Source organism: Scatophagus argus, chromosome 22, assembly GCF_020382885.2.
Source record: "Scatophagus argus isolate fScaArg1 chromosome 22, fScaArg1.pri, whole genome shotgun sequence".
NCBI lineage: Eukaryota > Metazoa > Chordata > Actinopteri > Scatophagidae > Scatophagus > Scatophagus argus.
Window position 1 is genome coordinate 2,965,477 of NC_058514.1, and position 14,088 is coordinate 2,979,564.

A 14,088-nucleotide genomic window follows, 5' to 3' on the forward strand; every position below is an offset into this window, starting at 1 on the left:
TTTGTCCTCTCTGTACTGAACTGGTTTCTGTCTCTTGTTTTCTTACAGAGAGCGGCAATAACGCCATTTAATATCTGCTAAAAGAAAACAAACGCAGGTAAGAATCACGTACGAGTGTAATGTTGTCTCTAGCGGTAGTAACTGTATCATGTCAAGCAAAATAATCATGTATTTTCATCCCACTATACGTCCAGTTTGACACTTATATTTCTTTAAAAAGCGCTGAAGACTTTGTTTTCATGTATATTTCTGTAACATTTAGATTTAGATTTAACTTACTATCGTTTGTTGAAACACCATACGGATTTGGAATTGTTGAACAAAATGATCCCATTCTTTTTGTTACAAATGAAAGTAAGTAGATTTAAGGTTAAAAAAAATCATTTAATTCCACTCTGCTTGACTGCTCACTTTTATCAGTCAGTTTTATCCTCCTACATGATGATCCAAGTTCTGTTTGAAAGGAATATAATCCTGGTGGACACCTGCAAATTTGAATCTTATCTTAATTATTTCTTGAAAATGTCAAAAATGTTATAATCAGCCTCCATGAGTATAATTGGTGTGTAATTTTTGCGTATAAGCTCATCAAGTTGTTAAAAAACCCTTCAAGAAACAATTTTCCCAAACATTTACCTTCATATATTTGTTATCTTAGAGTATAATGCACTACAGATACGGTATATTTACTGCAAAAGTTATCAAAAACAGTAGTAATCACAATTATGATCACAATTATTCATCATTAGACAACCCAACATCATCATCATTTAATGACACGCTTATTTTATTTATTTAGCTATTACACATAAATCAGTGCACAAAGTATTAAAACTTAACTGCAATAATAATCACTCCAGTAATGATAATCACTTAAAATTGTGGCATTTAGCACATCAAGATATATTTGTTCTTAATATACGAGTGCTTTCCATAATTTGAATGTGTTTTGTTTAATTCAGCCTGTGCTGATGTTGTATGAATGAATTTAAATCCAGTTAATAGAAGAACAGGGAGACGTGCTTCTGCATTATCATTTTCAAACAAACCATCACTGTTTAAAAGCATGAGAGCGTATTTACATCTTTAAAAGCATACTGTCAGAGTAGCTGGATATCATCCAGCACAAACACGTTTTAGGCTACGCTTTGGCTTGATTAAACTGATGAAACCAGAGAGTTCATGCATTGTTTTTCTTCTTGCCTGCAGGTTTTGTTCCCTTGATGTGATGTTTCTTCCAGCTGCCTTCTTCTGGTTCAACCTGTGGCTGGGATGCAGAGCTGATGTGCGGGGAAAGAACAGATCAAAGAAGAAGAGGACCAAGAGGCCACTAAACCATGTAGACCAAGATGTCCTCTTTGAAAGCTCCGTCTGTAAAATAGCCTTCTCATTCATCTCAAACTGCTCATTTCTGAAGGATGGATTCTCAAAAAAGACTTTCTTAAAAGTTTACCTGTGTTGGTGTGTCGCAGCTTACTCAACTGAAATGTTCTCCACGTGGATGTGAGGAAGGCTGCTGTAGTGAACAGGATCAGCTGAAAGAAAAAAAAATATATCAAAAAGACTCTTCGTGTGGTAATTCAGCTCCAGGACTCTCTGGACAAACACTGCTCAAATCGAATCAAATCAGAACAAATGATCCAGACGTTGACTGACACAAATAAGGACTTAACAGACTCGAGGTCAAAGCTGTCAGATCTTCTTTCTTATCAAGTCAACAAACTCCCTGCAAAGGAGTTCGGCTTTAACATGGGTTGACCTTTGATTTAAAGGGAAGTGCTGTCAGCGGAGTCCGGACACAAGAAAATTACTGTATACAACAGAACAGCATTGTTTTGTTATAATTAAATGTTTGATGTGATAGAATCAAAGTCAGTAATTAGAAGTTCTGCTGGTGACCGTGTTGCAAAACGGATGCTAAATATGAGAAAACACCATTTGTGTAAAGTCTATAATCTGTGTATAGCTTACATGTTGATTACGTCCCTGTATTTTGTCTTGACCTTGAAATGTGCACTTTGAAATGTCAAGCTATTGGACCATTATTAGTGTGTGCCATACAGTATCGTGTTATCTGACAGTATTGTGCAGTACAAAAAGGGCTTAAGAGAAGCTAAACTCGACATGAATTAGACTTGATAGGTTTGACTCTTTGTTGTCTCCTGTGATTCTTTAACGTCTCACGGCTAAAAGAGGTAGCTAGTTAAACATGCGAGGGGTGGGTCAAACTAACGTCAACACTGTTTTTACCATGACAAAAGAGAACCACACGCATGAGGCACAAAGGTTGGGAAAATATAGTTATTTGCTTTCTGGGGAAGAGTTAACATCAGATAAGAAGATTGATATCACTCACATCCAGCTTGCTGCCCGTTTGCTTAACTTAAGCTAGCACTCAAACAAGCCTGGAGACAGTGGAACAGCTAACGTGGCTATGAACAGTTAACAGCAAGAAAATCCACATTCACCTCTGAAAAAAATGTATCTAGTTTATTAAAAACTAAATTAAAAAAAAACTGTAAAAATGACTATTAGCCGGTATGCTTTATTAGCTGTTTTATCTCGGCAATTTCTTGTTGCAAAAAAAGGTTAATTATTGCTTTTACTTCTTTGATTTTTGTATGGATGAAACAAACATGATTCATTACTGAGCTTTAGTTTTTGTTTATCCCAGATTCTGGCATGCAAATTTTGTTTTCATTTAACAGAGCTGTTTCCATTTGTGCTAGCTAAGCCAACCGGCTAATGAAGCCAAACATTACGCGGTATCAATCTGCTCATAACTCTGAGCCTGAAAGCTAATAAGGGTATTTCCCAAAATGTCAATCTATTTGTTGAACACTTTTTTAAAAAACACAGCAACATTATCCTTGTGAAGGTGCCTCCTTTGATATTTAGGTGAAGGAAGCCTGAGTGTTTGTCTTACAAAGCTAAAATACTCCGAGAGAGCCGAAAGGCCTCATTATATTGTGCTGCCCCATCATCCTGACCCTGACCCTGATCCTGACCCTGATCCTGATCCTGATCCCACAGTGCCCCTGGGGTCAGCTGAGAAATAAAAAAAGCCTCATTACTTTCAGTTTACATATCTGTGTGCAGGGTTTAGAATTTGTATTCTGATTCATAAACCACAGATTTGCATTAGACTCCATTTTTCAAGAAGAAATTCACTCTTGATATTTTATATATTGTATTTACTGGCAGTTGACTTAAAAATCTGTTTTCCATTTGCTTCTGACAGCTTCTTTTGTGTTGTACGTAGTTTGTGTGGGCGAGAGAGAAAAACCCATCCTCCTCTTTGTGATTACTTGTTTTAATACAGCTCAATTCACAATAATTGTTCTTGCTGACACATTTTTCTGTTTCTGTAGTCACACATGGGAATGAGTATGAAATTTAATCGCAGCTCATGAGTACCCTGCTGACCAGCAGTCATCACTGAGCTGCTGAACTGCAGATAAAATGATTTTATCTGCGCTGCCAGACAAAATAAATAAAAACACAGGACAGCAGCTGTAGCTGTGAGATTGGCTATATTGACATTAAAAACGAATGATGACACAGGAGGTTTAAAGCAGTCTAGAGACTGATATATTCAAGCAGGCCCTACAGCCACAAAGCATCTGTCACCACATCCAAATGACCTGCTTGTAGTTATTAGGGTTCAGCGAATACTCAGTTGAAATCGGATCATTTACCTTTAACGAGTGCGAGGATGATTACCATAAAATGTGTCAATATCAACTGTGATGAAGGAAAATCCAGTTTGGGGACTGAAGTTTGTTCATTCTGTTTCATAAAAAACTGAATCTGGATGGCTCTTTATTCCTCAGCAGATGCGAGCAGGGTTGTTTTTCTTCCCATCTCGTGGTGAGATGGTTGCAAAATGTTGAACCTTTACTGTATGGGTCTGTGCAGATGGATTACTTTTAAGATGGAATCAAAGTGTAACATAATAAATCGCTTACAAACACCAAATTTACGAATGCACTGCAGCTGAAAGAGCTAAACTGATTTCTTTATTTGAATGACAACAGGGAAAAAGACCCTCACAACTGCGCTCCATGTTCTCCAGGTCTGTATATGACCGCATATTTTGGGTTGGGGCTGTTGTTCATGACTTTATATAATATCTATTGATTTTTCTTATAGACTTTGGTTAAGTTATAACAGATCAGATGTCCAGACCTCTAAAATCATTTTACAGAAATAATTTAAGAAGGGAAATTATGCTTTGGTGCTTAATGACAAGAGCTGAAACTGGAAATAGGAACCACTGTTGAAGCACTGTTCTAGACAATGTGCTTCAAAGGCAAATGTTTGGGTAATTCATGTCTGAAGAGAAATATTTTTCCCAGTTCTCTCTCAAGAAAACCAACTGGCTGGAGCAGAGCCCTGATTTTAACCCCATCCAGCTTGCCTACCTTTGGGATGAGCAGGAAGACCGACTGACCTTAAGGATTCATGACCCAACATCAGCGTTGGACCTCACTGAAGCTCTTGGTTGAAATCCCTAAAGCCAGCGCCCCAGATCTGGTGGAAAGCCCAAAACAGCAACAGATTAATGCTAATGATTTTAACTGCTGATGTGGGTGTGATGTCGGGGTGCCAACAGCGTGTGTATTTACTCATAGTGACTAAACATCCAACAGTTTATGATGGTCAGTGTTAGTACAGAAGCATAGCAGAATGATGATCCTGGAAATAAGTTGTGATTTACCTCTAGTATTTGCCACAGTTGATTGATTTTGAGGTATCCACCCCCACACAAGCGCGAGCCCTTCCTAAATCCAGCAGTACAGGACATTTAGGTTTTTGTTATCTATACCTAATTGTTGATTAGCCTCAGTAACTTTAGGTTAGGTCATGGTAAGTAGAAAATACAACATATGGAAAATTTAAAAACTTGACCCTCGTGCTTTTTAAACACAATTCAAAAGCTACTCTGGATAACAGGGTTGCTGAAGGCAGAGCAACAGCTGCCTAACAGACAAATGTGATGCCTGTTGTTGCAGCGAAGGGCGTCGTAACCAACGTGTGTCCAGCGAACTGACCATCGCTGGTCTGATGTACACACTGGCTCCTGGGTCAAAGGCAGAGGTGCACGAAGCCATCTGCTCACATGAACCCTGGACACCAAGACCACAAGCTGTCCAATTAATGGACAGTAATGGACTCCAGTACCATCATTCTAGCCTGTACTTTGGGCTGAATACGTGCTCAAGTTAGCATTTTTGTTAACATACTTCTAACAGGTTTTTCCAATTAAAAAAGCTACTTAAAATCCTGCCACCTGCCCTTTTCTGTGGTCATGTATCCTTCCTGCAATCTCTTTCCCAATTGTTCTTTTAATTCACATCTTGGTCTTTCCTTCCAACAGAACAACTGGGAGTGATAAAGCAGCATGTGGGTGTCTGCCTTTTCAGCACATCTTACGAACATTCGTGTGCCTCCTGGGGACTGCCTGACAAATTAAGCAGAAGTCTTTTGGTACAGATTTACTGCTAGCCAGCATCACTCCTCACAGGTACAAATCTCTGCAAAAGGAGCTTTTTACCGTCCTCGAACGTTTCCCATCTTCTCTCCTGGCGGAAGACAAGTCAAGTGAATATTTGTCAAAAGAAGTTGGCCGTGGAGACGGCGGCACAAAATTTGCCAGAGACACAAGTCAAGACAAGTTGTATAAAACTGTCATTACAGTGATTTATTATAATGAACCATGAAAATAGCCACCAGTGCAGTGTCTGTGAGTCTCTCCCCTCCACACAAACATACACTCACACACACACAAATAATAATAAAAAAAAAAAAAATAGACAAAAGTTGAAGAGTCCAGAGAGGGGGTGAGGGGAGGTGGGGATAAAATAAAATAAAAGTAATGCTACAGTCACAGAAACATTCAGCTTTGCCAAGAAGAGCGTTCATATGTACAACCATATTTCAAAATGGGATGGGAGCGAATTGTACAAGCATAGAAAAGAAAAGAAGCGAATATTTACAACCTGTTCCTGGTGAAAGCTGGAGTAACCACCTATACATTAAATTACACTTTCTACAAATAACGATTCATATTCAAAAATAAACCGCTAACGTCCTACCTGTGGGGCAAGACCACTCCGCCTACCTCAGAAGATTACAAGCACTCGTAACACGAAATCGCGCACACATGCACAAACACACTCCTCTAAGCAGCCATACATACAACTAACACGCTCACAGGCGCGCGCGCACACACACACACACACACACACACGAGTGCAGCCTCCCAGGGCGGTGAGGCAGGATCCTAAAAAAATGGGTCTTTTCTGAATCTGCAGCGGTGAACAGATATTTTTGTTGTTAGACAGAGGAATAAAAAAAATAATTGTGTTTTTTTTCTCTATACAAAAAGCTTTCTCTTTACTATAATGAGCCTCTAGATTAAAACAAATAAATGGTGTAGAGAGCCGACGACAGACGAGAAAGAAGAGGAAGTAAAAGGAATAACTGACAGAGGAGGAGGAGCAGGAGGAAGGGAAGGAGAGGGAGGAGGGGCACAGGCTGGAATGTCCATTGATAAACAAAGTGCGGGGCGTTAACACGGGAGTCCAAACAAGACACAGAACAGAGAGCTTTCCTCTCCAGCACGGGAAAGATATATAAAAACAAAAGGAGGCCAGAGAGAGGGATATGAGCACCGGGGAATCGTTCATCTTCATATTTTTTTTTTTTACAGTTTGTCTTGAAGATTATTTCACCGTCCGTTTTCTCTAAAATTTTTTCTGTCCTTGTTTTTCTATTGTTTTGTTAAAAAGTATCCTTTTATCCCACAATCAGATGTTTTTCCACTGGCCATGTGTTCAGGTACATAGAAAACGTATCTACAGCTTATGGTACACGCCCCTCTCGGGCTGAGTTCTTCGGGGCTGCTGGGGGGCCGACAGCAGAGAAGGGCCGTCAGTGCCACCCTGTGCTCAGGTACCCCGAGCTGTGGAAGGGGGTCGAGGACGCAGGAGCTCCACGAGTCCCAGAAGGCATCTGGGAGGCAGCGGCCTGGGCCTGGCCTTGTTGAGTCTGTTGGGGAGGCGGAGGGGGAGGTGGAGGCAGTCCGCTCTGCTGAAGGGGTGGGGGGTACGTGGATGGGGGCACTGAAGGGTTGGCAGCAGCGCCCGGGTGCAGCATTGCCGGCTGAAAACCCCCTAAGTTCTGAAAGTGGTGGGCCTGCATCGGGGTGTTAGCTGAAGGCGCGGGGGGAGGTGGTGGAGGAGGCGGAGGAGGGGTGAGGGACAACAGTGTGCTCCCACCAGGAGGCTGTTGCTGGGATTGCTGCTGCTGCTGTGAGGTCTGGCCCTGTGGGGGAGGCGGTGGAGGAGGGGCGGTCGGCAGCAAGAGCTGGTGCTGCTGGATGGGAGGAGGCTGCAGGTTGACGTGCAGCAGGGCGGGGCCTGGCATCGGGTGTGGGGGCGGAGGCGGCGGCGGCGGTGGAGCTGCTGAGCTCTGATAGTGCACGCTGTGAGGAAGAGTCTGCATCAGGGGCTGAGAACCAGGAGGGTAAGGGGGAGTGACGGCAGGTTTAAACCCAGGGAAAGGTCCGGCAGGCGAGGGGCTCGGGCTTGGAAAATAAGCTGTGGAGGCCGGTGGTGCAGGTGGAGGAGGTGGTGGTGGTGGTGGAGCACTCTGTGAGTTATACTGGGAGAAAGGAGCTGGGCCAGTCTGAGCCTGGGGCTGAGGTTGGTTCTGAGGCTGAGCAGAGAATAGCGCCCTCTGGCTGCGGTAGGGAGAGCCCTGAGGCTGAGGCTTGGGAGAGTGGAGGTGTGAGGCCCCAGGGTAGTGGACAGGTGAGGAGGGTAACGTGGAGACATGCAGCTTCGTGGGGGTCAGGGGAGCCGGCTTGGGTCCTGCAGGCTTGCTGGTCGGATTTGGTGTCCGAGGCTGACTGTCGCCGTCCTCCTCCTTCGCTGGCCGACTCGGAGGTTGGGCATGAGGACCAGGAGAGCAGGGCTGCGAAGGAGGAGAGCGGAAATGTTAGACTTGTTGACAACTAGCAGATGGACTGGAACTCCATCATGTGGGTTATGTTGACTTACTGTGTGGGTTGGGGTCTTTTGAAGACCTGGAGATGGACAATCTCTCAGTGCAGGTGTGTCTCCACCTTCTGTCTCACCATCTAAAAGAGGGCAAAACAGAATTAAAAGAAAGTTCAAACACCAAAGTGTAAAAAGATGGAGGACACATGCTGGATTTTGTCTTGATTGAGTAACCAAGTCATGAATCTGGCAGTTTCCCCTGCTTCCATTATGCACACTAATGGCTGCAGGTTTAACAGATCTGAGTGGCATGTATTTCCATCTAACAAGCGGATGAACCTGTTTCCCTATTTGCTGAGGTATTCTTTTAAAGCAGATGCCGGACGGTCACTGTCATTGTTCTCACCCGTGTCCTTGTCTTTGCTGAGCAGCAGGGCTCTGTGGTAGCTGCGTTCTCGGGCCTGCTCAACAGAAGTGGACGACGTCCTAAAGACACACATTGCGATCATGAAAATCTAATTCTTAGAGGGAGCACATTGCCAGCTGCAGGACATACTGCAAGACACACTGCATAAGCTTACATGAAGGCACAATCACTTCTCCACACAGAAACAGACCTCACAAAGGTTTCAAAGTATTACAATGAGCACTGATGGCACAAAACTCCTTAATGTTTAATGTTTTGTGTCTTAAGGTTTTGATGCTACATACCACTGTCCTTCTCCTCCTTCCTTCTCCCCAGGCATGTCTGCCTCCTCATTCGTCTGGGGTTCTTTCACAATGGCGGTGTTGCAGAGAGCAGCGGGAGCAGGGGGCAGCGGAGGCTCACTGGTGGCCTCGAGCGCAACAGGGAAGGCGTCCACGGTCAAAGGTGGCACGGTGGAAACAGGAGAGCTGCACTCGGTCTTGGAGCCGCTGCGACGAGCTTCACGCTGACGTTTCCTGTACTCTAGCAGGGAAACCTGGGAAGAAGCAGACGTAGAGCCTCAGTGTGAACCTCATGTTGAAACCAGCAGAGGGCAGCATTTTCACAGACACAAAGAGCAGCGTGAGTCAATGCATCTCTTGAAACCATGAAATCCACACGATGAAGAGAGGATGTGAATCCAAGCTCAGGCAAATCTTGATTTTCACATTCATCGCACTTGCTACATATTGCATACTCTCATCACACACATATGTTTCACTAGATAGACAGTATATACTCTTTACTTATTTGGTACGAGTAAATGTGTCTTATATTTAGTGCTGAAGTAATGCATTTTGTGAAAAGTTTTCTTGTTGTGTTCCTCGTTTCCCTTTCCTTTACTCAGCTGTCCTGATATTTATTGCTTCTCACAGTATTTGTGGAAGGTATTAAATCATTTTCAATATCCAATAAATCAATTCAAGGTCCAAGTTAACAGCAAAAACTCCAAAAGTTCTGATTCCAGCTTCTCAAAAGCAAAACTACGTATTTTTGTGTTTTGTATTGATGGACAAAACAAGCAATTTCAGAATTCCAGTTATTAATTTGGGAATTGTGACAACATTTCTTCCTATTCTTGACATTTTACAGACCAACAACAAGTAATCTGTGAATCAAGAAAATGTCTTGTCACAGATTAACTGACAATGAAAAGAAATGTTTAACTTGAACAGACTCTGTACTATGCCCCGAGGATTAAGAAGAGGCGTCTGAACAAGTATGTAAAATGTTATCAGCGGTGCTCACTCACCTTCTTCTTCTGTGGGGGGTTCTGCGCTGATCCTCCCCCCTCACCACTGCCATCCCCGTTCAGTGAGCGCGAGAAGCTGAGTGACCCCCCCTCCTCAGTGCAGGGGTAAAAGAGCTGCCCCTGGCCTTCACTGAAGGGGGCCTGTGAACCAACCAATGAGCCTGTCCCTGCTGCTGACCCTGCCGCAGCCCCAGCTGCAGCATCGGGCCTGAAGGGAGCTGCCAGAGGCTCCAGGGTGTGTGAGGGTGTGAGGTCCCTTAAGTTTGAGTTGACTGGAGAGAAGTTCAGGCCAGCTGGTCCAGTCAAGCCTCTGTCTGGGCTTTTAATCCAGCCAGGAAAAGAGGAAGCACATGTTTCTGCAGACGACGTCGCCTCGGTGCCGCCTTCTGCAACCCCACCATCAGCCCTGTCCTCTCCACAGTCCAAAGACTCAGCAGCGGGAGGCTGTGGACTCTCGGGAACCGACACTTTGGCGTCTGTTGGGAGTACGTCTGAGCTGGGAGCCCTGACACAGGGAGAGGAGACCAGCGAAGGAGCACGGTCAGCCTGGGAAAAGAGGGAGGAGTCAACGTCAGGACACTGACATACTGTCATAAAGAAGTGCACGCAAAATCCAACACCATCTTCTAAATAAGACCTGAAAGTAACTGAAGGTGAGGTAAGCCATTTAAGAAAAGATGAACATTCATCTTTACTTTTGAAACTTGACTTTTGAAAATGGCTGGTCTAGACAATGTACAGAACTGAAACTTTGTCATGAGAGGAAGCACAATCGATTATCTTCACTGAAGAACTGTGACTACTCATCAAGTTGTTGATTCTGGTCGAGAGTGTTTGGCCGTGTCATTCACTCACCTCTTGTATACTGGGTTTCCGGCTGACCTCTGGGGAGCTTTCCATTGAAGATTCACTCTGTGGAACCAAGAACACAGTCACTTCAGTCCTTTTTCTCATGTAAACAAATATACATCCACGGGTTTTCCATACTGACAGCCTTACCTCCAGAGGAGCGTTAAGTGTCTGCGTTGGGGTGTTGGAAAGGGGCTCTGTACTTGGCTCCTCTGTTCGGGGACGTGGTGGGGTAGCCAATAAATTGGGGGTTATGGGTGTCTCTGATTGGTCTGCCCTGGTGGGCGTGGCACAGGGGGAACCGTAAGGTGTCGAGCTCTCAGACATACAGGCATCTAACGGACTCAGCCGCCGCTTTTTCAAAGGTGTGGGCAACTCTGTGGGAAGAAATATCATATGTGCTTTAGCTGAGCCTTCTTTCAATGTAGTTTTGGTCTTGATTAAGGGTACAATCTGGAGGAACAGAAAATCTAAGTTTAACTAAGATTAGCTCTTTCTCAAGCTATAACGAAGAATCAAATGCTGAAGAACACAGTCAAAAGTATTTGCTTTGTTTTCTCATTTTTAAATTAGACTGTTCTGAGAGATTACTGTGGCCCAAGACTTGAGTGCTTGCTGTGCAGTTCTCACAAAGACCCTACCCGGTAGTGAGCAGGTGCCATTGTATGGCAGAGGGCTGTCAGAGTCTCCATTAATGGAGGGGCTGAGAGGACCCTCGCAGGGCATGAGGAGGCTCGGTCGTCTGGCTGGACTGGTGGAGCCCTCTTCCTCTAGAGCCTGCTTTAACCATCGCTGGAAGAAAAAGTAGAGATTGCACAACTCAACAATGGATGCAGTTAAATAAAGAACCTGAATTCCAACAGCCCTGTCCCTCTTGATATTGCTGAAATTTCCTCCACATTTGCTGGAAATTTTAGAGGCCATCAAATGAGTTCAACACACTGGAAAACGTTCGCTGTAACGCTACAGTTGGGAAGGCAGTGTGAACTCTGTGAGCTTTATCGCACCTCATCAAGGACAGATCTGTGTGACTTTTCGATGCTGGCTGGATGCACATTTTTTCCACGGATGTCAAAGCCAAACTGGAATATTTCTTAAGCAGGACTGCATACCTTCTTGCAGGAGCCAGTGGTCGGCGGCGTCTCTGGTAGTTCTCTGGAACGCCGTCTCCCAGTGGGAACTCCGGGAGTTGTGGGGCTGCGGTTTGCCAGGAATGGAGATGAGAAGCGGACGTAGTGTTTGGGCGTGCTGTAGACCTGTGGAGAGCAGGCCATGCCTGGTAGGGCGTTTAGCTGTGTTGCCAGGACTTCAGGGTCACTGCTTATTCTCAGCGGCCTCTCTGGGGCCGGCTCGGGGGTTCGTACTGCACTGCGGTCCTGCTGCTTCTCACCTACCCACTCACTCACAAAGTGCTGTTGAAAAGAGTTGGAGAAAATTTTAATCTGCAGTGTTTCCCAAACATTGAATGAGTTTGATGTGTGTATTTGAAATATCTGAAATAAAGCATCAAGAATCAAGCAGGTCAACTTTATGAGCGTACTTTTTTAGTTTTGAAGTTCTTGCTCCCGGTGCGGTTCCTGTCAGGTGCGGGTGAGCTGCTATGCGGAGGGCTGGTGTCTGGTGCTTGAGAAGAGATGGTCTCCGGCTCTGGTGCGGTGGGTGTCTCTCCCTCAGGGGCTTCGTGGTTCAGAGGCTCCACAGATTCAACTGGAGAACCAGGGGGCAAGTCAGAGCAGGTGCTGATGGTGCGAGCTCGCCGGCGCTGCTGGCCAATATGCGTGCGGTTCCTTGAGAAACTCTTCCTGTTCCTCGAACCTTTGACCTTGGCCGGCTTTAATCCTGGCTCCTCTTTAACCTCCAGAATTGGCTACGAGAAAGACCAGAAGCATATTTTAATTTATCTCACAAATAGAAGTGATATTTATCAGCTTCTTCCACATATGATCAGCGTTCTTTGTTGACCTGGTCTGGTATCACTCAAACACATACATTGTTTGGTGGAGACGGATAGCACATAAGAAAGGGCTCCAGTCTAGTCCAGTTTTTAGTGTCTCCATGCTCTCACCTGCATGACAGCTGGAGAATCTGCCGTCTCCGGTGTGGCTGGAGGCTCCTCCTTGATGTCGCTGCGGCCGCCGACCTCTGACTTGATGCTACCAATTCTCTCCAGGGCCTGCTCCCTGCGTTTCTCTCTCTTCTCCATTCGGGCAAAGGCTTGCAGGATGGCTTCCATCTTCCTTTCCTCTCGTGTCTGCAAAGAGACAGAAGTGGGGTTCGGAGGAGGGGTAATGGAGAGGGAGCAGAAGCATTAGTCAGTGGAGCACTACTCTCCCACAGAGCCCCAGAGCGATTCAACGGGTTAATGTGTGCTACGCAGCGAAAGCCCATCTAGCAGAGTGCGGAGTAGAGACAAAGGAGTAAAAGTGACCCCCTTGCTTTCACATTAAAACAAAACAAAAAAGAGAGAAGGTCAGGCAGTAGCAACAAGAAATGTGACGATGTAAATGGACTACATTTATATTTCGCTTTCCTACCTAACAGACAAAACACTTCAAAATGAAACCCTAACAAACCAGGAGGGTGTTATAGCATGTTCTGTGCTCCTGAGTGCATATATGTGCCACAAACTTCTCCAGGTCCACCTCCACCAAAATAACCCAAACAAACAGCTCCACCTACAGTCAGCACACCACTTAAAAGATGATCATACCAGGAAAAATAATGAAATAACAGACACTTTGCTGGTCAGGCAGGTGTCCCATTTTGTCACAGTAAAGACAGGACAGTTAGTATGCAAGAAAGTCAGTCACCTCTGGGAGATTTGGGGGATGGGGAGACTGGTAGATGGGTGGAGTGGGGTTGGCTAAATGTATGGGTCAAGTTTACCTCCTTGCGTTTCAGCCCCTTCCAGCTGGAAGCCGCCCCGACAGGGAGATGGGACTGCTCCGCTGCGCTGGCCTGAATGTTCAATGAAGAGACAGCCCAGTTTAGAAGAGACATGTCCCTCCCTAAACAAGGCTGCTTCTCGAATGCACTAATGCACCAAACTGTTATCACTGAGGTAACCTTTTCTAATCAACATGCAGGTTAGATGTATTTTCACATATAGCTAACGGTTCCTGCCATACAGCTTCAAGGGTTTCCATCCTTCTAATTACCTCTCTGACTTTATATCACAATAGAAGCTGGTTAAGGCTTCTTTAAACTATGATTTGGGCCGTCTGTGACAAAATTAGACAATCAAAAGAGAAAAAAAATGGAGCAGGATTTTGACACAGACTGACTTGATATGAATAGGTACTCAGTAGTACCGACCTAATCTGTTCAGTACCCTTAAGAGCTTGGTATCTAACCCTAGCAGGGTGAACCCAGTCTCTAACCCCATGCCGGCCAGGTTTGACTCAGCCCTCCAAGGTAAGAAAATGACATGACAGCAGCTAAAGGATGGACATACAAACAATTCAACTTTATTGTCAGTAAAACACTGACTTCAGGCACAAAAAGCCACAAGGCAA

At 44.8% G+C, this 14,088-nt stretch overlaps 2 protein-coding genes and 1 long non-coding RNA gene across 7 annotated transcripts in view; 1 reads left to right on the forward strand and 2 right to left on the reverse strand.

Moving 5' to 3' along the window:
* The window catches only part of lhfpl3 (LHFPL tetraspan subfamily member 3), a 35,547-nt gene extending 31,364 nt beyond the window's left edge, over positions 1 to 4,183 (forward strand). The window contains exons 3-4 of the mRNA XM_046378954.1: positions 49 to 97; positions 1,210 to 4,183. Of these exons, the coding sequence (XP_046234910.1) occupies positions 49 to 71 (23 nt within the window). The 3' untranslated portion in view covers positions 72 to 97; positions 1,210 to 4,183. The remainder of the gene's footprint in view (positions 1 to 48; positions 98 to 1,209) is intronic.
* Positions 1,454 to 4,882, reverse strand: LOC124053627. Its single transcript, XR_006842196.1, has 3 exons — positions 4,721 to 4,882; positions 4,454 to 4,533; positions 1,454 to 1,535 (listed from the first exon to the last, which is right to left on the reverse strand). It is a non-coding gene; the product is annotated as an uncharacterized LOC124053627 (long non-coding RNA).
* A 796-nt stretch (positions 4,883 to 5,678) lies between these two features.
* Positions 5,679 to 14,088, reverse strand: part of kmt2e (lysine (K)-specific methyltransferase 2E) — a 28,440-nt gene continuing 20,030 nt past the window's right edge. For 3 of the 5 annotated variants that reach the window (XM_046378949.1, XM_046378947.1, XM_046378952.1), the window contains 12 exons: positions 13,460 to 13,531; positions 12,639 to 12,824; positions 12,114 to 12,440; positions 11,686 to 11,985; positions 11,215 to 11,365; positions 10,724 to 10,950; positions 10,580 to 10,636; positions 9,725 to 10,270; positions 8,718 to 8,968; positions 8,413 to 8,492; positions 8,067 to 8,146; positions 5,679 to 7,980 (listed from right to left, as the gene is read on the reverse strand). In XM_046378949.1, the coding sequence (XP_046234905.1) occupies positions 6,937 to 7,980; positions 8,067 to 8,146; positions 8,413 to 8,492; positions 8,718 to 8,968; positions 9,725 to 10,270; positions 10,580 to 10,636; positions 10,724 to 10,950; positions 11,215 to 11,365; positions 11,686 to 11,985; positions 12,114 to 12,440; positions 12,639 to 12,824; positions 13,460 to 13,531 (3,321 nt within the window). In that variant the 3' untranslated portion in view covers positions 5,679 to 6,936. The remainder of the gene's footprint in view (positions 7,981 to 8,066; positions 8,147 to 8,412; positions 8,493 to 8,717; positions 8,969 to 9,724; positions 10,271 to 10,579; positions 10,637 to 10,723; positions 10,951 to 11,214; positions 11,366 to 11,685; positions 11,986 to 12,113; positions 12,441 to 12,638; positions 12,825 to 13,459; positions 13,532 to 14,088) is intronic. The other 2 variants (XM_046378951.1, XM_046378948.1) reach the window with 1 other exon arrangement.